At 57.6% G+C, this 23,209-nt stretch overlaps 1 protein-coding gene across 2 annotated transcripts in view; it reads right to left on the reverse strand.

The window, feature by feature from the left end:
• Zcchc14 (zinc finger CCHC-type containing 14) overlaps positions 1-22,903 on the reverse strand; it is a 59,959-nt gene extending 37,056 nt beyond the window's left edge. For both annotated transcript variants that reach the window (XM_078032791.1, XM_005335482.5), the window contains exons 1-2: positions 22,250-22,903; positions 3,204-3,327 (exon numbers count right to left, since the gene is read on the reverse strand). In XM_078032791.1, the coding sequence (XP_077888917.1) occupies positions 3,204-3,327; positions 22,250-22,837 (712 nt within the window). In that variant the 5' untranslated portion in view covers positions 22,838-22,903. The remainder of the gene's footprint in view (positions 1-3,203; positions 3,328-22,249) is intronic.
• Positions 22,904-23,209: the final 306 nt, after the last annotated feature.

The following is a 23,209-nucleotide window of genomic DNA, read 5'->3' on the forward strand; positions in this document are numbered from 1 at the left end:
GGGCAGGCACAGGCTTTCAGGAAACCAGGGGCACAGGCACGTGGGGGAGCAGAGTTAGGGGAGGTCGCAATGTCAGGTGAAGACCCTCCAGGTGTGTCCACCAGGAGCTGCTCCGGCTCGCCCTGAGGCAGCGCCACATCCCGGTGTGGGGTGGGCACGTTGGGCCCCAGCCCTCTGGGGTTGGTGAAACCACACGGTGGAGAAGACCCCACGGAGCCAAGGTACAGCTCAAAGAACAGGAGGGACTTTGCTTGCTATCTACCACATGAAAGAGTGAGTTTTGACCTTGTGCAGCCAATATCCCCTGCCCTAAGAGAAAACACCCTGCAGGACAACCAAGCAGGGCCCACGACGTCGGCCACTTGTCATGTGTAAGGAGTCCACCTACAGTCACTGACCAAAACAGAAAAGCTCAAGAGAAAAGCAGTCTCCGTCCAGGGACACGGAGCCCAGACGACCCAGCTGCTGAAGGTAGCAGGCCAGAGCTTGAAAGCGGCTATTATAACTACCTTCAAGAATCCAGAAAGTTTAAACAGTGTTACAATAAAGAAATGGATGGGAAGTGGCTCAGCCTGGCACGTGTGGAGCCCTGGGTGTGATCCTCAGCGCCACATAAAAGTAAGCAAACACAGGTAAAAAGAGTTCAAGAAAGAAAAAGACAGGCTCTCGGCGAGGAGCAAAGCTCCATGAAAAGCACCCAACAGAAACTCTAGACTGAAGAGCACAGCAACCGCGTGACCCTACCAGGCCAGCAGCGCGCCTCCAGGGTGGACGGCTGGGAAGGCAGCAGGCCGCAGGGTCTGAGAGGCGCCGCCAGCTCCTCACACCTGGAACCGGAGCCTCGGTGAAGAGGGGAGCCGAACGAGCCAGCAGGATTTCAGGATGGCTGAAAGCTCCCCCAAGTCAGTGAGAGGCAAGAAGGAATGAGGACAAGAAAACACTCTGGGGATGCTGGAGGCAAGCTGGACAGGGACGCGGCAGCGGCAGGGAAAGAGCACGTGGCCGTCGCCACCAGCAGAGCTCGACAGAGGCGGAGGAGAGCGGGACACCCACAGGAGGTCTAGACTCCCCACCCAGCATCTCGCCCTCGGCCCAAATGAAGTCACAGAACAGAGACCATCTTAAGTAAGTGAGCACTGGAGGGCCAGGCCAGCCAGCTGCAGGGACGAGCACTCAGTGAGCTGTGGCTCTGCAGCGGGCGCTGGTTGCCAGTGGGTGCCATCTCCGTGGCGAGAAGCCAAGGGGAAGGGAGCGTGGAGCACAGCTTTCCTGTGGCCCGGCTCTCGTCTGTGACGTGGGACGACAACCTCCTCAGGGACTGCTGCTAGAAACAATGTGTGGTCAGGGTGCCAGGTGATGAGAAAGGTCCCGGAGCCAGCAGGGTGGCACCTGGAACCTGGGACCCGGCCAAAGCTCCCTGCTCTGCCACAGGGAGGGCGTCCCAAGGTCTGACCTAAGTGAAGCCTGTCACTTTAGACTTCCAAAGAGGCAGAGAGAAACCCAAACACAAGAAGACACAGAGAAGACGGGAGGAGGGTCAGCAGTGAGCTGCAGCCCTGGGGCAGCGAGGAAGACCGCGAGGGTGACTCAGGATGCCAGGTTCTGCCGGCCAGGACCTGGGGCTGCAGGGGGGATGCTGTGGAGTCCAGCAGCTCCGAGCACTTCTGTGGAGGGACACGAGGGCCTCATGACATCAGCCTCCAGCTCCTGCCCTGCCACAGCTGGAGTCGGGACTGGCTTTTCCCAAGGTCCCTGCCTTTTGGCACCAAAGTATCAACACAGCAGTCATATTTTGAAACTATATATCTTTTTTTTTTTTTTAGTTGTAGATGGACACAAGGCTTTTATTTTATTTATTTCTTTGTTTGTTTATAGTGGTGCTGAAGACGGAACCCAGGCCTAACAAGCTCTGCCACTGAGCCACACGCCAGCAGGAAAACGATGTATCTTTTAAAAACCCAACTACAGTACACAAGCAGCCACCCTCCGACCCCAGCCGCGCCCTGGGCTCCCAGGCTGCACTGCTGGCGGGCAGAGGCGGGCAGAGGCGGGCAGAGGCAGCCCTCCAGGCGGCCCGTGTCCTGCAAGATGCGCAGGAGAAGGCAGAGCCAGTGCAGTGCTCCCGTGCTGCCGGTGACTCTCCATGCCGGCTCTGGAGAGCCACTCCATCACCAGGATGAGGAGACACAGGAGACTCGGCCAAGGGTCACAGTCTCTCAGGAGGACAGCAACTCAGACGACGGTGACCAAAGGGCTAGGACGTGGCTCAGGGGCAGAGCAGCTGCCTAGCACACGTAAGACGCTGCATTTCCCCAGCACCACAGGAAAGTGAGTGAAAGGCAAAACCAGACCACACAGCCGCACAGGACTCCCAGGACAGGTCCACCGCCTCACAAGGCTGCCACAGGCCACTGCCCACGCCCCATGATGCACTCACACTACAGAACATGGACAGGAGCTGCTTCTCCCCTGAGCTGACCAGGCCGAGACCAAGGCAGAACAGCTCCATGACCAGGTGGGCACAGGGCTCTGTGGAAGCGCACGCTTACCACGCTGCTGTGAGATGAGACCCAGGGACCAAGGAAGCAGAGAAGGAAGTGCGCAGCCTGGCCCCCACAGCTGGCCATGCACAGGAGACAAACATGTTTACAAACGGCAAGAGGGACCCTGCCCGTCACAGCAGGGCCACAGGACCCAATCAGGACACGCCTCCTCATGTCCCCTGGCAGTTCTGCTCAGACCCGGGGACGTCTATGGACCTGCCTGGTCCCAGGAAGCGCCTTCTCTCTCTCAGGCCCCTGTGCCACCCTCGGCCAGTCCGATCTACAACAGCGTGGCTCTGTGGCTCTCTGAGGGCTGCAGAAGTCACACACTCAGCCACAAGGACCAAGAGCCTCCTGTGAAACACCCCACAACAGCCCCACCAGGGGCCATGGGGCACAGGAAGGAAGAGCACTTGGCATGGCAGGAGGTGGCAGGGCACCACACTCTAGGCCACTCGGGGACAGCACTGCTCCAGAACCCAAGGCTTCCTCTGGGCTGGAAGGAGCTGGGTCCCCTCGTTTCCTCTTAATAAGCACAGCAGTGTGCGAAAGCATGCTCAGTGTCACCTGCAGAATCAGAGACTGCTCCCTAACTGGGCCCGAGAGACGCAGCACCACCCAGCGCCCGCGCCCCTGCCCGCAGGAGCCCAGGTGACCCACCTTTGCCGTGCTTCCCCACAGGCCTCTTGGGCAGCGCCTCCTCCGTGGAATGTGCTGAGGTGTGCAGCGCCTTCTCCAGGCTGTTGCCGACGCCGTGCAGCGGGGCCTCCGGTCGCGGAGCCATCTGGGGAAAGAGACACGTCCATCTTACTTTCTCCATTTAGCTAACCTGGAATGACCTTCATGCCTCCGGCCTTGGTTTCAATTTTTTAATAAAACAGGAACCACTACTGTAAGGATAAATACTTCCCAAGAAAGACAGAACTTCCACCTCTCCATTCCTCTCCACCAGAACTGAACAGCCCAACCACAGGGGCTTGTCCTGGGCCGCGGTTCACCAGACAAGACAGAATCCCACAGCCCAGGGGCATGAGTTGTAAACCTCCAGCCCAAGCAAAACCTTATTTTTATATTTCTTCAAACAAAACCCTTCTCTAGAACACAAATGACAACAGGACACTATCCGCTACAAACCTTGAATGACAGAAGATGTCTAAAGGCAGGGAGAGAGCAGCACCCACGGAGCTGGCTGGGCAGCGCGAGCGGCTATCTCCAGTCTCAAGGGCTGGTGAACCAAGAGCCCTGGGGAGACCCGTCGACACCCAGTGTCTACACTGAGCATCTGCAAATAGCCTCGGCCCCTACAGACAGACCCAAAGACACGGCTGCAGGGGCCCGACTGGGAAAGCCGCACATCCCAGGCCAGGCGAGTTTTAAGTTCATGGAACTCGGTAAAACAAATCCCAGGCACACAGCCTCCTCCAGAGAGCCGGCTCTCTGGATAACATCGCAAGGCATTATCAAGAAAGTCAAATTTTTTGACTTTGATAATTCTTTTTATACTTTCATAAGTATATTATGAACATTTTTATAATTTTTTAAATTCTTATAATTTCATAAGTATATTATCAAAATTCCTTTTGATAATTCTTTTTATACTTTCATAAGCTTACTTTTGCAGATATAAAATGAGAGACTTCCACTTGATCTTTATTCCATTGAACATCACTACAGATTTTTCACTTCATAGCACAAATCTGAGAAAACATCAAGAACCTAGCAGTCTGAGATGTCTAGGAACCAAGTGTCAGTAGGTGAAATGACATTGAAGTAGGTGTCAAGTTCCAACATCTAATGGGACGTGAAGGGTTTTTTACCTATAAAGCATATTTTTCTGATTCAAATACACAAATGTAAAAATCAAGTGTTTAGGTTTACTTGATAGAAGTAAATTCTTTAGGTTCACTTGATAGAAATTTCTCTAAGTTCTTTTGTGCTGCGGAGTGTTACCTCACTGTACCCTAAAACCCAGGAGTTCATAAGTTTAGATACTTTAAGTGGAATAAACATCTGTGGAGGGAAAACAAAAGTCAGTTACATCTTACTGACTTCTCCTAACTTGCCAGGGTGGGCTCCTCCAGTTCAGAAGACCCCCTCCTCGGCCAACACCTGAGCGCTCCAGAGGAGAACCGAGAGCACCCAGCAAGCAGAGGCGGGGCTCGAGCCACCCAAGCGAAGCCAGCTCCTTGCCAACAGGAACTTGGCCTGGGGCAGCACGGAGGAGACCTGAACTCCACTGCAGCCAACTCGGTCCCCTGGCCGCTGGCTCTCCACCCGCAGCTCTGCTACCCACTTGGTGTGGGCCCCAACACCTGGTCCCAAGAACGGAGACCATGGGGCCAGTGTGGCTGGCCAGCAGAGCAGCACCTGCCCAGACCGGAGTGAAACTGACCCTGACCCCAGGCCTGAGCAGTGGCCTTCAACCCTACTGTGCACTGAGCCCCGAGATATGGGGACGCCACCAGGCAGGAGCTCTGGGAGGCCCTTCTGTGCTCTGTGGGCAGTGCCGACCTATCGTCAGGCTGACCCAGGCACAGGCTTCACATGGGGACAGCACTGCTTGCCCACGGGGACGGCAGGAAGTGCTCCCCGAGGATCAACAGGAAGGCCCAAGGCTGGTCCCCGCCACCGCCCGGAGCCTGGGGAAGCTGCAAGCTGCCCAATCAGACCACACGCTTCCCCGGATGTGAGGAAGAAAAGGAAACACTGCGAAACCACAGCCACTGGACGCCACGCGTGTTCTCCTCAGCATTTTCCCCAAAGCAGTTCTTCTCAGCTTCGCAGACGTCCATTCTTTCCAACAGCCTTCGTCTTTCTCTGCTCCTTTGTTTACATTAAAAGCTGCCTTCACTTGCGATTCCCAGAAATGCTGTTTTGGGTTATTTTTGGTCAGGCTCATTTGCCCACGTGACCCACGCAGCTCAACTCAGATGCTCTCTGACTCACGCTCGCCCACACGCCCGTCGGCAGCTGGAGGTGCAGGAGACGGGCCTGACGGGTCCCAGCACTGCCTTCCGCTCCTGCCCAGAGGCCAACAGAGCCTAACTCCCCCTGGCCAGACGTCCCCCAGCTCCAGATTCTCTGGATAAGTCTCCTGCTTTGTTTCCAAGGGAATGACGACACGTGGCCCTGTACGGCTGCCAACCCTCCTTCTCCAGGGCTGGCCCTGCCGCGGCCCACTGAGGTCCTGCTGCCTGCTCCTGCAGCCTGGCCCATGGATCACCTTCTTCCCAAAGAGGACGCTGCATCCACCTGCCGGGGCCTCTGCACTAGCTGTTCCCTGGCCTCCTGTCCAAACGCACTGGTCACTGTGGCACAGAACTTCCTGGGGTCCAGCCGGGGCAGGGGTCTGTTGTGTCTCATTTTGCTCACCGCAGGATCCCCTGAACTGAGAACAGGCCTGCCAGGAAGCAGGTGCCAATCTTTCTGTAAAATACGTACCATCCAATTTAATCAGGATAAATAAAGAAGCACCGCCACTTCAAAGTCAAGTTTTCATAATCTCCATCCTGGGCCCCCAACACAGGCGGGTCCGCTGCAGAGCAACTACCAGGTACGCAGGGCACATTCCACCTGTGGTTCCAGGGCTGCCACACACCTGGGGTGCCCTGTGGGATGCGGTCTAGACACCTGGGCTCTGCAGCTCACCTGTCTCACAGCTGTGGAGATGAGCGGCTGCCCCAAACCTGTAGGTGCAGAGTGCCCCCGAGGGGTGGTGAGGCACGGGTCCAAGCTGGGTCTGGAGGGTTGCAGTTCTGCATCTCCAACTCTTCCAGGTGATGTGAACCTTGCAAGAGCATCTCAAGGTAAACTAGAGCGTGGTGGCCACACAGACTCTCAGAGCTGGACCACACTGCCCGTGCCCAGTGCCCTGGGCAGGATCCTGGGTCATGCACCACCCTCAGACTTCACACCTTCTGGAAAGCTGGCAACACTCCATGGGAAGAGAAACTACGTGAATTTCGTCAAAGCTTTGTGTTTAAAATTCACTTTAATATTTGTGAGCCAAAAGCACAATTTTTAGAAATTTAATTTTTAGCAGTCCATTCCATTTATAAATAGAACATGCTAACAGACACTGGCCATGAGAGACAGGATGACCAGGGCTGGGGCCTCCAAAGCCAGCTGTCCTCCACCAGCAGGCATCCAGAGGCCCCTGGAAGACAGCAACAGGCTGCCAGAGCAAGGGTCTCAGCCTCCTACTGTGCTGGCCACCCTGTGGCCATCCAGGGACATCTACTGACCCTTCCCCACAAATACATTCAGATGCATGATAGGCGGATTGCAAGCCCAGGCAGTGAGGCTGGGGACAGTCGCCTGAGCTCCTCTACCACTGAGAGCAAGTCCATGGTCACCTCCAAGGAGCACTGGGCGATGGCCCACTCCACAGTGACCCCAGATGCCTGTGATCCCACTGTGCCAGGCCACAGCACTGCTGGGCCTGCTGTGGGTTTCTGTCTGCTTTCATAATTGCAGGAAATGCTAGATTCCAGTTCCAGGCTGGAGAAAACACAACTGCGGCCAGTCCCCACCCCCACAGCCAGGGGCCTGCTCAGGGACAGGGAAGCTGGCTGGGTCATGTCCTTCCAAGCCCCGGGGGTCACAGCAGGTTGGCCTAGTTCGGAAACATGTTCACTCAGTGTCCGAGTGCTGCGGGCACATCTTCCACCAGGGCAGGCTGCTGTGGGACACCCTCAGGAGGGGAGCCCTTCCTGGCCCAAGCCCTGGCCATTCCCCTCCCCAGGAGCACTGGCCACTGAGCCAGACACAAGCATGTCACAGGGGAGTCCTGATAGGAACATCCCTGCCATCTCTAGGGTCCAGCTTCTTTTCACCTGAACACACGCGTGTGGATTCTTCCAGTTCTTCTGATGCCTGTGAACAGCTCTCTACCACCAACTGCAGCGCTTCAAAACTCGATGTGATATGATTCCCATAACTCCTCCTGTTCCCTTTGTGGTTGTTTGGGCTTTGTTCTGTTTTGTTTTGCAGTTCTTGGAATGGAACGAGGGGTGCTCCCAGAGCTACATCCCAGCCCCTGTTTTATTCTGAGACAAGGTCCAATTGCCCAGACGGGCCTTAAACTTGGGATCATGTTTTTGTCCTTTCAAGCAAGAAGTCTAATTTTCCATTATTCTCTAGGCCAGAGTTTTCCCCTGGCAGCAGCTTTGTCCCTGAGGGGACAGCTGTAGACACCTGGTGGTCTTAATGGAGATGGTACTCTACTGACTTCCCGCCGAGGCCAGGGACACTGTCAGCCTCCAGGAAGCCCTGTGCATGCAGAGCGCAGAAGCCCTCTCCAGGGCCAAAGCCATGCAGACAAAGCAGCCTCTGCTGTCCCAACTGCAGCCAAGTCCAGCCCAAGCGTCCACAGGCAAGTCTGTCCCCACTGTGTCATGCCCAGGCAGCCCTCACACCGAGCACAGTGCCATCCCATCTGAACGCAGCAGCATGCCTGCCCACTGACTTCTTGAAGATGGACCTCAACACATACCCTTTGTGATCTGCCAACTGTGCCTGAAAGGAGGTGGGCAGGCGGTCAGGCAGAGGGTGGGCGGGCAGGCAAGAGGGCAAAAAATGCACTGAAAGTGGCACAGAGAAGTTCACGCAAACCCTGGCAAAGCAGCAGCCACCTCTTGGCCGGCAAACCTGGCTGTGCTGCGCGGTGGGACAAAGCAAGTGCTGAAGGGTTGGGCGCAGCACAAGGCCACCCTGTCCGCAGGACACAGGCTCTCCATGCAGGCTGCCACCACACCACCCAGAACATCAACACAGGGACCAGCTGCAAAGTGCCAGAGCCATCCTGACACTCCCAGGGACCGTCCCATTGTGAGACAGCAGGACAGGTGCCATCGTGCAACTGGTCCCACACAATGACACCCGCACGCTGGACACAACCAGTTGTGAAGGGGGGAGACAGGCGGGCCCAGCTGAAGGGACAGGGAAGACCCAGATTCCAAGCCAGCTGCACACCGCAGGCCCAAGCCGTAGGACACTGCCGGGCCACAGAGGAGCATCACTGAGAAGCCCCGTGGGCAAGGACGCCACACACAGCTCCTGCCTGCTGGGCAGGAGTCCACGCAGCCCGAGCAGCAGCTGCTCTGCACACAGGCCACGTCATCCCCACGTGAGGAGGAGGAACACCAAACCCAGCTCCTTGCCTCACCAAGGCTGCGTGGCCCATGCTGGGGACTGCCCCCTTGGTGGCACAGCAGAATACACCCCAGGGCCTGCATGGCAGGGGGCAGGGCCGCTGGCATGCTGAGGTGCTGACCGGAGCCTTCCTCACACACCTCACGTTCCTGAGCCCAGGTGTGGCAATGCCTACCTCACGGGGCTTCTGGGAGGAGGAACCGTACACGCTGCGGGGCCTGCTGACTGGAGAGCAGCCGCACGCCCGCCTGCTGCGCTCAGCTCAGGAGCACCCTACGGGCAGCCCACACAGGGTCTCCCAGCGAGGCCCACCACAGCCCGCAGGCTCTTCTGGGTCCTGGACCTCTGCCTCTGGCCAGGCGGCAGATTCCTAGCCCTCCAGCCTCCCACCTATTCTTGCGTGGCCCAGGGGCTTGAGCAGGGCACCAAACAGCTACGCAGGGTTCCATATTCCCATAATTGGATGCAGAGGTCTCTCTCCCTCCAGGCAAACCCACTTAAATACAGCCTGGCTCTACCAGCAGGGTGCAGTGGCACAGCCTGTCATCCCAGCAACTTGGGTAGCAAGGCGGAGGATCTCGAGGTCAAAGTGAGCCTCAGCAACTTAGTGAGGTGTAAGTAACTCAGCAAGACTCTGTTCTCTAAGTAAAATATAAAAGGGGCTGAGGATGTAGCTCAGAGATTAAGCAACCCTGGGTTCAATCTCTGATACATAAAAAAACTTAAATAATTTTTAAAAAAAATAAAAAAGAGCCTATACCACGACAGATGCATGTCTGCGCCAAGACCAGCGACAGCTGGAAACCCGCTGCCCAGCCTGCAGTCCAAGTTGGGCTCGGCACACGGGCAGCGGTCTCCCCGTCTCAGCAGGCAGGTGTGATGCCACCCACAGCAGAGGCAGCTGGCAGCACAGACTTCACCACAAGGTGCCCACCTGACCCCACCTGAGGAACCTGGGCACAGGCTGTGTGCAAGGAGGCCCGCCGACAGCCTGGCTGAGGGCGGCACCTGCGCAGGCGTGTTAGCCTCCCTGCCCTCAGAACGCCGCTCCAGTCCCTGGAGAGACTCCAGAACAGCCCGGCCCGTTCCCAGGTGAGGCAGAGGAGGGGAGCAGCAGGAAGAGGAAGAGACAAGAATGAGCCAAAATGTCAGCAGCACCACCCTCCCAGTGATTTTCACTTTGTATTTCTCTGTTTTCCAACCTTTCTACAAACAACAGTCACTCCCTTTTATAACTGGGGGAAAAGCCTGCGATTAAGTCACACGGGCATTTCTGAAACGGGAGCCCATCTGCCACTCGGCCCTTGCTGCTCCCACCAGGCTGCAAGCTGTGTCTGTGCTGGGGGTGCTGGGGGGAGCCAGGGCTGGGGGCACCTGCCAGCCGGTCACATACTACAACCCGCATGCCAGGTCTCCCAGCCCGTGCAACCGGAGCAGCACCTGCTGCACACACCTAAGTCGATGCAAAAAAACAAATAAACAAACAGAAAAGTGACGTGTAAGCACTTTACTAAAATAGTCATTATGTGTCTCTAAAAACCTGAACAAGAAAACAACTTAAAAGTGAAAGCCATCTGCGGACACGAGGCTGTCCAAATCAGACTGTCCACCTAAAGACCTGCCTTTTATGACTTCTGCAGTTCTCGGCTCTCCTGCTCCAGACAGCAGGACGAGGGGGCGGGTGCCAGGCACACTGCAGCCCTGCTGGTGCACAGGGATCCGACCCCCGCTGCCCCCATCTGAGCCCCGTGGCCACAGCTCCAGGACACCCCTCCAGAGCCTCTGCAGGAGCTGAGGCAGCAGCACCCCACGCCTGGGCCCTGCCACACTTGTGAACTCTGCCTGGGGCCAACCCGTGTCCCAAATTCTCCACCTCAGTAGGACAATGGGACACATCTTCCAGACCGGCCACCCCAGGACTGAAGAATGGGCCTGCAGAGCACCCTCAGCAGAGGCCTGGGCACGGCACTTGCATGCAACCACAGTAAGTAACTGCCCTCTCCATACCCGTGTGTCCACATCTGCAGCACAGCGGGCTATAGCAGCGGGCACAGGGCGTAGCCCCAAGGTGCAGGACCTGTCATATGGAACCTGCTCCATCCACTGCTGCACAACTCCAGGCAGGGACACCACAGGACAGAGGCAGGCAGGAAGGGCCTCTGCCAGCGCACCAGGGTCGTCCACTCGCCACTCCATGGCCTGTGTTTTCTACCCCCAGCCAGGGGCAGGGGCAGGGGCAGAGGAAAGAGGCACCACAGGACACACAGGGGACACACAGGCCACGCTACAGGCCAGCGTATGGGAACAAGCTGAGGGACACTGTGACACTGAAGTGCCCCAGGAGAAGCTGGGGGGGACCACGCGCCTCCCAGAACAGCTGTGACTGGGTGGCTGCCATTCCCGGGCACTGCACCCACAGTGGGCACAGTGGGCACTCCCTGTCGGCACATCCAAGACCATGACACTGGGACAGACCAAGCACGGAACGTCACTGCACTCATCTGGCCAGCGTGTCCCCCTTCTCCTTCCTTTCCCTGGCTGTCTGCCCCTCTCTCTCTGAGATGGGGTCTCGATGTGCTGCTCAGGCTGGCCCCAAACTCCCAGGCTCACACAATCCTCCTCCCTCAGTGTCCCAAGTAGCTGGACTTTGGGCACATGCCCAAAGTGAAGAAGAACGTTCAAATACTGGGGTTTTCCTGGAGAAGCAGGCCGAACCACAGTAAATAAACCACGCATAATGACCCTTTTTGGTTTCCTGTACCAGACTGGACTACCTGGGAAGGACCATTCAAGCAGCCAGCTCACTAAAGCGCAAGCTTATGGCCTCTGGGGACAGTCCCTCTGGGGCAAAACGACACCCTGCAGGTTCCTAGGACCAGCAAAGATGGTCCATGCCCAGAGTGACCAGCAACCCTGCCCAGGGTCAGACCAGCCCCCTGGCGCTCTGCCACACAGGTAGAGATCAGAGGGGGGCTCTGACGATGCCTCAGAGAAGACAGGCAGGCCACCTGTGACGAGACCGCCACCCCACAGGCCACCTGTGACGAGACCGCCACCCCACAGGCAAAGACAGGCAGGCCACCTGTGATGAGACCGCCACCCCACAGGCAAGGGCACCTGTCCTCCCTCCTCCCACAGGTTCACCCACATGGCTACCTCTCCTCATCACCGAGCACCACGAGGGGTCAGAGATCTACAGAACAAGCTCGTCCACCTTCTCCAAATGGACCCTCTGACTCGGAGGCCAGGACCCTCACCGCTTCTCTGCAGCGTCTTCCCCTTGTGAAAGCCCCTCCAGGAGGGGAGCAGCCCCTTCTCAGGGAGAGCTGGGCCCTCCGAGAGCACAGGGGCATGTCCAGCGCCGCCTGCGGGCCCCAAGAGCAGCTGGCCCCACCACAGTAACGCCAGCAGCGGTGCTGACCCCTCCCAGACGCCCACAGCAAACCCAGCGGGCCGAGAGCAAGCACAGCTTACACTGGACAGGCATGAGCACTTGGCGGCTTCCTGGTCTGCAGGCTGCGCCCAGTGCCCATCAGAGGAACAGGCGGAGGGCCAGGAGGCCCAGGGGCTCAGACAGCCCCTCGGCAGCACGGTGAGGCCTCCCTCCCTGCTGGGAGGGACACCCAGGTCTGCTTGTGAGCCCTCAGGAGGGGCACCACACAGCACAGACAAGGACAGCATGGACATTGCCAGCTGTCCAGCAACACCACCAGGAAGGACTGCAGACCAGCCCACCAGTCCCACCCCCGAGGCCAGCAGGAGGAGAGCAAGGCCCCAGTGCCCACCACATGTGGCTCCCAGGTCCACGACACAAATCACACTTCCCAGACACACCAACAAACAAAGGCGCAACCCACAAGCAGGAGGGGCTGCTGGAAGCCAGGCCCACAGTCCCGTGGGGACAGCAGGCCGGCGCTGTGCAACGGGCTTTAGGGCTTTACGATGGAGACTTCACAACTAGGAAATGCGCTGTTCAACCGAGAACCACTGGTGCGCTGAACTCGGTCTGGTGGAAACACAAACCCAGCAAACCCGGAGCTGGATCAAAGAAGCCAATCTGAAGGACAGCGAGAGGCCTGGAGAGGACGATCAGGGCCTGGGACCCACAGGCCGGGTCTGCAGTGCACACCTTCGCCACAGCCCGGGGACACCCAGCACAAGCCGGCCGGGGCTCGGGCCCCAGGTTCAGAGACACCCAGATACCTCCAGGGACACCTGGACCCAGCACAGTCAAGCTCTCACTTGCCCAGGGCAGACAGACAACCTAAGTCGGACCCAAGACAGCGACGATGACACAGGGACAATAGGATGCCCTGGGTCCAAGGCCGGCTACGGCCACACAGCTGTTTGAAAGAGCCACAAGAACACATCCCCAACCCCAATCTGCACCCGTGACAACACTCCCCAACAGCAGCGCACAAGCAGACCAGGGCTCTCCTGCCAGCCCCCCAAGCCCACGGGAACGGCAGGGAAGGCTCAGGACGAAGGGTGCGGTGGCAGGCCCTCCAGGGAGGAGACAGGGCGGGGTGACAGTGGGGGCCGCACTCTCCCCACGACTCGGGAAGCAGGCGGTGGGCCAGCACAGGTGAAATCCACCAGCCCACCCTCAGAAGGGCCTGGAGGCAGGACCGGGTCAGCCTCAGGCCAGCAGTGAAGGCTGCAGAGAGAGAAGATGGGATTCTGTGGTCCACTAAAGGAAGCAGCACAGGAGGAGGGGCCTGACGGGCGAAGGCGGGACTGAATGGGGAATGGGGCTTTCTGTCACAAAGGTCCACACACTTGTCAAAACACAAATGACCCATCTAAAACAAGCACATTTCCCTAAACCTGACTTTTACTTCAAATGAGACAACTGCAGAACACTGGAGCCCTTGGTGAGGAGCAGGCAGGGCCTGTTGGCCAGCGGCCACACCCTCCTCCACCTGCCAGTCACAGGGAACTGGTGCCCTCCCCTCCCCTGCCTCGAGACGCCCCTCACCTCACCACGAGGTGACGTATGTGTGTACCTATGCAATCTTGTCTTCACATAAAGAACAGAGCCACTTAGCAACACCATCTTTGCTTAACTGTGTCCCCTCACTCGCTGCTGAAAAGGGACAAGATAAATCTGAGCCACCAACACGCCAAGCATGTGGATGTGCTTGCGGGCAGCATCCTGTCCCTGCCTGCCTCATGCTCTCCCAAGTGAGAGCCTCCCAGGCCCCACACCCAGGTGCTGTGAGAGTGGGGCCAGCAGCGCCTCCACACCAGCATCAGGAGGACAGACGCCACACAGGGCGCCCGGCACCTTCCCCTCTGCACCCCAAGGGCTGGCCGAGAGCTGCCCACGGGGCCAACGCGACTCCCATGCCTGCACATTCTACGCAGATGGCCAGGGACTGAGGAGGGGCTGCTTCTGCCCCCCCCAACAGCTCAACCCTTCTAGACCGTGGTTCCCGAGGGTCTTAGTCAGATTCACCGTGAGTCGGGAAGGCACCTGCAGACAGGAATTCTCTCTTGTAACTCTGTTGACACCTTTATGTAAACATCCCTAATATCAGGCAAGGATTCCCCGACTCTCCCTTCTCATCTGTGAATCCAGATGTTAAAGTACACGGAGCGCAAGCAGCTACGGAACAGCAGGACAGTCGCAGCACAAAGACAGAGACAGACCAAGTGTTGGCCTCAGTGTCCAGCCCTCCTCCTGCTGCAGTGCCTGACATTCAAGGCAGAGGCCAGAAAACGGGGACCACTAGGTTGTGGGACTGGGAGAGTCGCGGTCTGGCTCACGACGGAGGAGAACACCTGTGCTCCCACAGCACATGGACCCAGGGCAAGGACCAGTGGAACAGGTAGAGGTGAGCATCGGCAAAGGCTCAGGCCCAGAAAGAGGAGCGGGAACAGCAGGAACTGCAGGTGCGGGCAGGGGTGCAGAGGCCTGCACAGCCCATCTCACCAGACCACTGCAGGGTTCCAGGGACGTAGTGAGGGTGGGAGTGGGGCCAGGGCACAGCGGGCACAAAGGCCAAACCCACGACAAGGTCAGAAGCTGGGCACGTCACTGTCATTTCTAAAACAAGTTAAGGAACCAAAGTTTTGGGGTAATTTAATTAAAAAGTCGAATAGAGCAGCTACCAAGTTGTTCCTTAGAGAATTTATCACTGACATCAGCGCAGTTCTAACGGGGATGTGACCCTGGCTTGCATTCCAACGTGTGCTTGACCTGGGACAGTGGTTACACTGGGCTGGGGTCATGCCTGCTCCCTGAACGCTATTTTAATCCGCGCCCGGACCCCCTGGCAGAATGCTCCAAGGCCAAGTGTGCCTACAAGAAGAGTGCCATACATGTGACTGTCACACAAGTGTGGATGGAAGCCAAGGCAGGGGGAGGAGCCAAGTCTGCGAATCTGAGAGCCTGGCTGAGGCCAGAAGGACAAACCTGTGAGCGACGCGGGACTCCAGCCCACTCCATGTGGGAGACCTGGCTCTGGGAGTGGGGAGCTGGGAGAGCGGGCTGAGGGCACTGGCCTTGCACAGCCTCGGCCACCTGAGGCCTCCTGGGAGCTCGCTCTGGCTGGTAACATGGGTTTGGTTTTTTCTTTCCTTTTTTTTTTTTATCAAGCCACATCCCAGCCAGGGGATGAGAGACAGGGTCTTGCTGAGCTGCTTAGGGCCTCACTAAGTTGCTGAAACTGGCTTTGAACTCAAGATCGTCCTGCCTCAGGCTCCGAGTCACTAGGATCACAGGTGTGCGTCACTGCACCCAGCTACATGGACGGTTTTAATTCATCCATGAGACTGGCAAAAATCACGGCTGAGAACACCACTGATTACAGAGCAAAGAGGAAGAGAGGGAAGAAGTGTGAGGAACACTACTGTCCACCCACAGTACAGGAAAGCAAACTGGACAGGGACAAGAGTCCAGGGACGCTGGAGAAAGCCAGCCACCCCTAGGAGCCACCTGCAGCCACACTGAGGCAGAACAAAACCCAAAAACCTCCGCAGAGACTCCAGGGTACAGCAAGTCCAGAGAGGAAGGGCCAGAAGCACCCGCGACCTGACCAGTCAGACTCCAGGACACTGAAGACAGGCACCATGACAGGAGGCAGCCCCAGCCCCGGGGGGGGGGGGGTGGAGAAGAGGGCGCTTGACAGATGGCACAGGGCACAGGGCACAGGGCACAGGGCACAGGGCCGGTCACCGGCAGAAAACCCCAACCACAACAAGCTACCTTCAGCCGGATCCATTTCATGTGCAAAAATGGCAGCAGGAAGGCTGGAGCCCAAGACCCACAGGAGTGCCCTCACAAGCGAGCTGGTGATGCATGCCCACTCACGCACACACGGAGCGACAAGTATCCCACATAGAACCACGACAGGTGACGAACGTACTCCTGCCATGAAGCCCAGGAGTCACACAACCTTAAAAACTGATGTCAGGGGCTGGGGCTCCAAGTGAGGCACTGGGTTCCATCCTCAGCACCACATAAAAATAAATAGAGGCCCACAGACAACTGAAAAACATTAAAAAAAAAAACCGCACGTCAAAGTCACGTCACAGGACTGCGGGAGAGGAGCCCTTGCAACTCCCAGCACTGCCCGAGGAGCGTCAAGGCTCTGCCACACAAGGACCAGGAGCCAGCAGAGGGAGCAAGGCACAGGGCACAGAGCCCGAGACACCTGGCGACCCTTCCCTTCACCTCTGGACCTGCACCCAGGTGGTCTGCCAGTCCTCGCTGGCGGGAAGGCCACCCGCCATGCCGTGGAGGGCGTGCTCATGGCACACAGAGGACACCGGGACACAGTGTCCAGAGACAGGGCAGCCACGCAGCAGGACAAGGGCGCTTCTCACAGAGGGACCCAGACACTCGAAATGTCCCACAGACCACCACGTGAAAGGGGAGAAAGCAGGCGTGGAGGAAGACGTCTCCAGGGAGTTCCACAAGGCTCTGTGTGGTCTGCGGAGAGGAGACTGGATGAAGGGGGAGAGGCAAGAACCTCGGGCCCCTCTGGGCAGCTCTGAGGACTGAGCCCGGGGTGCTCAGAGCATCAGCCCTTCAATCTGAGACAGGGTCTGGCTAAGTTGCTGAGGCTGGCCTCAAATTTGCGACCTTCCTGCCTCAGCCTCCCGAGTCACTGAGATCACAGGTGTGACCACCACATGTCCAGAAGGGAACCTTGTTTTTAAGTGCACAATCAAAGCCGTCCAAGCCCAGGTAAAGGACCAGACGCTGCCTGGCCCCAGCTTCTCACCAACACCCTTCGTACCTTCGCAATTTCTCACCTGATCCTATGACCTACCCAGAGTTTTTCTGAAGAAAGTACTGAATTCCCTTGATTAGAAACCACTTTAGCCAAAGAGGTCAGAGAACAAAGGGCGGTTACAGTGGACGGGCAACTGAGGGTGGGAGTTGGGGGGACTGTCCAGAGGTTCATGGGAGAAGACCTGCTGTGTCTGGCATGCAGGCTCCACCTGCCGCAGCATCTGCATCTGCGTGGCCCACCTGGAAGTGCAGACTGACGGCAGCACCCGTGGGAGGGGTGGGTGCAGCAGGCTCTGTTCTGCTCTAAAGCCTTCGGGGAACCAGGAACACATTTATGGGCCAAGCAGAAAAACAGCAGCGGTCAAAGGTTGCTGAGGGGGAGGAGGAGGGAAACAGGAAATGGCAAGTTTGGACACCTGACCCCGCAATGTCCCTGAGGAAACAGGAATGGAGCAAAACAGAGGCGAGGTAAGGACTAGACTTAGATAAGGAATAGCAAAGAGGACGAGAGGCATTTCACAGGCAGGGTTTCCTAGGAGCCTGGAGAAGGACGACAGGTGGGTGGGCAGGGGCAGGAACATGCCACCCCAGCCCCTCCGTCCCTGGCAACCCCGGGGGCACCACATTCTAGCCCAATCCTGCCCACCGTACTACCCACAGCTGTCAAAGGACTGACTACTTGAAGGTACTCTCTTGCCTTGGTCCTGCCCCACCTCAGGTAGCCGCAGACCTCCTGACCAGCACAAGATGGAGACTGCTAACAATCTGCCTGTTTTAGTAGCTTTTGAGCACCCCTCCACTTTCAATATCAGTGTTTCTACAAAGGGTCGGGTCTCTCCACAACCAAGACATCTGCAGAGACCAGGGGAAAGTCCACCTGGGTAAAAGTGATCTCCAAACTGTCCAAGTTAAGGCTGAAGTCCAAAGCCAGCCTCCTCCCGAGATCTGACTCACAGCCTCGGCCACAGTTCCTCATCCCCTGCGAGGCCACCACCAGAAAGAGTGCCCGGGCAAGGTCTGTTTCTAACCTGACCCCACCAACAGGGGGTACGAAAACGAGTAGTTAGCGTGCTCTATCTCCTCTCTAAAAACAGAGTCGCAGTCTCAACTCAACAGACACAAGGCCAAAGCAAGCCGAGGTCAACAGTGGGCTCATCTGCCCCCTGTGCAAGTGGCACATTACTCATCATACGTAAGTGACGCAAACTTCCCGTCTCACACACAACACCCAGAACACACTGCACACCAGGAGCCGGGCCTGCTGCGGGGGAGGCGAGCGCGCCAGCTCACATGGAAGGCAGCGGCCTGAATCTACGGGAGGGCAAAGGACAGCAGTGAAACAGTCACACGGTCCAAGCCATCAGTCCAAGCCATCGTGTGGCAGAGGCAGGGCTCTGCAGCTCCAAGATGGGAGCAGGCTTTGCTGTCAACAAGAAAGCAATTAAAGCTGCACTCCAGGATGCTCAAATGCCTCCGGCCCGTGCCTCACTCTAAAGACAGGGCAATCCTTTAGACCTGTGAAGGCATCCCCTCCTGGGAAGCCCCCAGTGAGCAAGGAGACAGACCTAAGGTCAGGGACTGGCAGAACATCAGCTGCCCAAGGAACCCGTTAACACTGGAGACGGTGCCCGCAGGTCCCAGCTCCCCCACAGCTGTCCGCGGCAACCTCAGCTGCTGCCAGGACATCTACTCCCGTGGAATGCCAGGTGCCTGCAGCTGCAAGAAGAGGGTTCAGAGCCAAAGGAGAAACCGTGAAGCCCCTTATGCCTCACACAACAGCCACAGGACAAACTGTCCAATGCTCCACCTTTGAGCTGCAAGGTTTTAAGAGCTCACGAAAGCAGCACGTGTAAGCTCCATTACCTTCGACAGGAGATGATTAGCAGGTTTAGTCACAGTATCTGTGTAAATCCAAAACACCCACAGAGCCACACTGGGCACACATGTGAACCAGAGCAGACAGTTCCAGAAGCATACAATAGGACAGACACCCAAGGGAGACCACTGGCCCCAAAACACCCCTGCACCTTGCACTTGGAGAACCATCTTAAAAATGCACACCTCATCTGCATCAGGAGGCAGCAGGGGCAGCTCAGTGGGCACAGGAGGCCCAGGCCTGGTCTCCACCCATTGCAGTGTGCTCCGCCGCCTCTCCCTGAGTGCCACACGCACAGCATCTGCCCAGCAACCTGCCAGGCAGCAATGGAGCCCAAGAAAGAGGTCCCTCCCTAAAGACAGCTGTGTGCCATTTGTGGAGCCAAGTCAAAGGGAGTCAGCCATGAGAAACACCTAAAACGGAGCTCGTGAAAACCCACACCTAAGCCACTCAGGAACGAGCAAAGTGTATACGAACTCAGCCACAAAACAGAGTGAGGAGCTGACATAGGCCACCATGCAGAAGGCCAAGGAAGACGTGACGCTCAGTGACAGCACATGGGCCAATACACAAGACTCCATTCATATAAATCACCAGGAGGCACCTCCATGGGAGAGCAAGAAGGTGATCGACCAGTGGCTGCTAGGAAGCGGGAAAGGAGAATGGGTACCAGGGTCTCTTCTGGGTGACACAAATGATCAGAGGCCACACAGTGGCAATGGCAGCACAGTCCGACCACACTGAAGGCAGGCGCCACACAGTGCACGAGGTGAGCCTGCAGTACGGGAGCTCACTCACACCCGCCACTGACCAGAGGGCCTGCAAAGGCTGTTTCCAAATCTCTGGCTATTTAAATAAAAACAATTAGCAGTGGTGGGTCCAAACCCAGGGTCCTGCATGGTAAGCACCCACCTGTAGCAGTTAGCAGACACTCAGCGCTGTGAGATCACTTTCCTCTACCTCCACCACTGTTACTGTTATATTTTCCTTTCTGAAAGTAAAACATCTACTTAATTTTAAAAAAGCTCTCTGCTTCTAATCTTCTAGAAGTTCTTTAAGCAATAGCATTTTTAAAGAAAAACAGTGAGTGTTTAGAGAAAAAATTGCAAATAATGAATATCAAAGCAAACACAGAAGAAATAAAAATTTATATAAGACAAAGAACTTATAAAGCAATCCAAATCTTTATGTCTAAAAGAAAAGGCAGTCTCTAAGCTCAGAGTTCAAGAAAGAACGCAAAGAGGCCCTTCCTCAGGGTGCTAGGTGCAGAGGAACTGAGAGGAGGAGACCCGGGCGGCTGACCTCACCTGCCGCCCACTCCAGGCTCCAACCTTCAGGTCATGAAGGAGCAGGAACAGCCACCGCAGTTCCATGGGGCAGGGAGGATACGGGGACAACCAGAAACCGCACTTGTTTTGAAACAGGCAAACAATGCCGAGTTATCATTATAACCTTCATTATCAAAGCTCAAGTAGGATTCTCCAACTTTCCAGAGATGAACCAAAAAAACCATCCAAAGCAACTCTTCAAAACTCCGCGTAAAAAACCTCAACATCAACACTCACAGCAAGATACAAACATTCAACTTACGCAGAGCACATCTCTGTAAAAATGAATCTCAACAGCCGGGGCAGTCGGGAAGCACTGGGGACCATGGCTGGGCCTTACACTTGTCACTTGAACAGTCCTCAAGGAAGGCCTGCTGCAGAGCCACAGGGAGACGCTGAGACAGGGAGCTTTCTGGCAGAGGTCACAGAAGCTGGTGAGTTCAGTGCTCAGGCCTCCAAGGGGGGAGGTGTGTAGGAGGAATAGATCACCCCTCATCCCATCCAGGAGACTCCTACTTGACAGAAACGCTCTCTTATAAAAGCCATTTCTGTTCTAGACTTACTTCACTGCCCGCCAGAAGAACCCTCCTCCACTGCCTTCACAGTGGGGTGCACACGCCACGCAGCCCCTCACAGAGGCACACCATCAGGGGCCAGCACGGAGACAGGACCAACAGCAAGGGGAGGCCGTAAGTACAGGCCACAAGTACAGGCGAGCGACAACTCACTGGTACCTCGAAGCTGACCGAGCTTACTACCAGCAACCACACTTCCCAGGGCCCCACTCCTCCTGTTCATGTGGACGCCATTTGTCTGCCTGACACTCAACATGGAATCCAAGAACCACACGTCAAAAGAAAGCCACAGTCTAGGGGGAACTGCCACCAAAACGATTCAACAGCAATTAAAACCAACACACGGACCACAACCACTTCCTAGAGGAAGGCGGGGGAAGAAAAGCCACAAGCTCAGGCCCAAAGGACTCAAAGGACCCCACTCACCGACAGTCTCCCCTGCCACTCCACAGAGGCTGTCCCGTCAAGAGCTCAAAGACGCTGCAAAGGGCACCAGGCAGACTGACCCTGGCTGACCCTCCTACCTTCCAAAGAAACCCAGGGTGTAATCTAAGGCACCACACTTGGTCAGAGAGGCCTTTTCTCCAACAGCAAAATTTTGGCACTGGGCTGGGGGGGGGGGCAGTGTAATAAAAATGGTGTGAGCCCCAAACACTTTGTATTTAAGCACTTTCGAAACATTTAAACAAAAAGTTTGCATTTCTGAGTGGATGACCTGAGCTGGCCTTCCTTTTCAATGTGGAGACGCGATCTATAAGTTAACCTAAGACCCTGGGTTGACCTGGGTTTCCATCCCGGGACAAGGTGGGTGCCAATAATAACTCTTGAGCAGGATGGAGTCCAGGCTCCAAAATCTCTCATACAGTAGCCTGGTTCTTGACAACCAGACACGCACATCCACAGCACGCATGCACACACAGATATACACAAAGCACGCACCCACATGTACACGTCCGCGCGCACATCGTACTCCTAGTATTCGCGCGCGCACACGCGAACCTGCCACGACCTGCGTGCACGCCCGCCGCGGACACCTGTGCCCGACAGGCCCAGCAGCAGGGACCAGGCCCTGTGGCAAACAAGGTTCTAGCGCCTTCTCAGCCCCATCTCGCCCTGACTTCTGACACGGACAGAATCCTTCCTTTTCTGGTAATAAACACCAGATTTGGAGAAACCAAGGCGACACAATGTACTGTTATCTGTCACCCAAGAGCCCGATTAAGGGGACAAAGGCTTTATCGCCTTTCCAGAAATTATGTGAAACAGGACAAAGAGGCCAGAAACTCTGGCTCGCTACCCTGTCGCAACCCAAAGGGTCACGCAGAGGGTGGGCAACTAATGTTTGGGATGCGGGCTTGGGACGCCGGGATAAGGCCTGGGGATGCGAGCTGAGAACTGGGGACAGACTTGGGGTCCCAGATGGGGGCCAGGAGTGGGGCCTTAGGGTGCAGACATAAGTACGGGCTTGGGCGCAAAATCAGGATGGCCTCTTCCAGTCCTCATCATCCCCCTAAGGGCGGGCATGCACGCACCTTGTGGCAGGCCGGACAGGTGGGCAGAGCGCCGCCCGGCCCGGGAGCGCTCTTGCCCCCGGGACCCCCGCCGCTGCTGCTGCCGCCGCCGCCGCTCAGGCTGCTCTGGATTTGCGTGAGTTCCTGGCGCAGGACCTGCTTCTGATGGAAACTGAAGGCCGGGTGGTTAGAGGCCATGGTGAAGAGCAGCAGGAACTCATCGCCAGTGCGGCCCTCGTTGAGCTGCAGCCCGTAGTTGTGGATGATGGAGTCGATGTGCGTGAGCGTGCGGTAGAGCACGCCCGCCGCCTCGCGCTGCTCCGAGCCCAACAGCGCCAGCGACACTAGCAGCTTGCTGCGCACCACCTCGTCCGTCAGGTTGGTAAGGCTGCCCAGGTCGGCCGGGTTGTTGGCCTTGATCTCCGAGTCGCGCAGCGAGTGGTAGTCCTTGCGCGCCAGGTCCTCGAGGCACGAGCCGAGGAAGCGCAGCTCCAGCGGGATGCACAGGTCCAGCAGGCCGCACAGGAACTCCACGCGCTGCGGCGACGGCAGCTCCGAGAACCAGCGGTACACGCCGTCCCTCTGCAGCGGGCAGCGCTTCTCCACCATGCTGCCTCCCGCGCCGCGCCGCGACCCGGGGCCGGGGGCCGCGCGGGGGCGGCCGGGGGGTGCGGGGGGCCGCGGCCGGGGTGCGCCGGGGCCGGGGGCGCGCGTGCCGAGGCCGGCGCTGGGGCTGGGGCTGGGGCTGGGGCTGGGTGAGGCCGGGCGGGCGCCGCGGGCCGCGCCGGCGCCGGGGCGGGGGCGGGGGCGGGGGCGGGGGCCGGGCGCGCGCGGGCCGGGCGAGCCCCCCGCCAGGGGCCGGCGGGCGGGCGCGCGCGGGCCGGGGGGGCCCGGGGCGGCCGGGACCGGGGCGGCCGGGGGCGGCGAGAGGCCTCGGGCCCCCCGCTCACGGGGAGGCTCCCTGCCCGCGCCCGTCCCCAG

The sequence above is a fragment of the Ictidomys tridecemlineatus genome, chromosome 15 (assembly GCF_052094955.1).
Source record: "Ictidomys tridecemlineatus isolate mIctTri1 chromosome 15, mIctTri1.hap1, whole genome shotgun sequence".
Lineage (NCBI taxonomy): Eukaryota > Metazoa > Chordata > Mammalia > Rodentia > Sciuridae > Ictidomys > Ictidomys tridecemlineatus.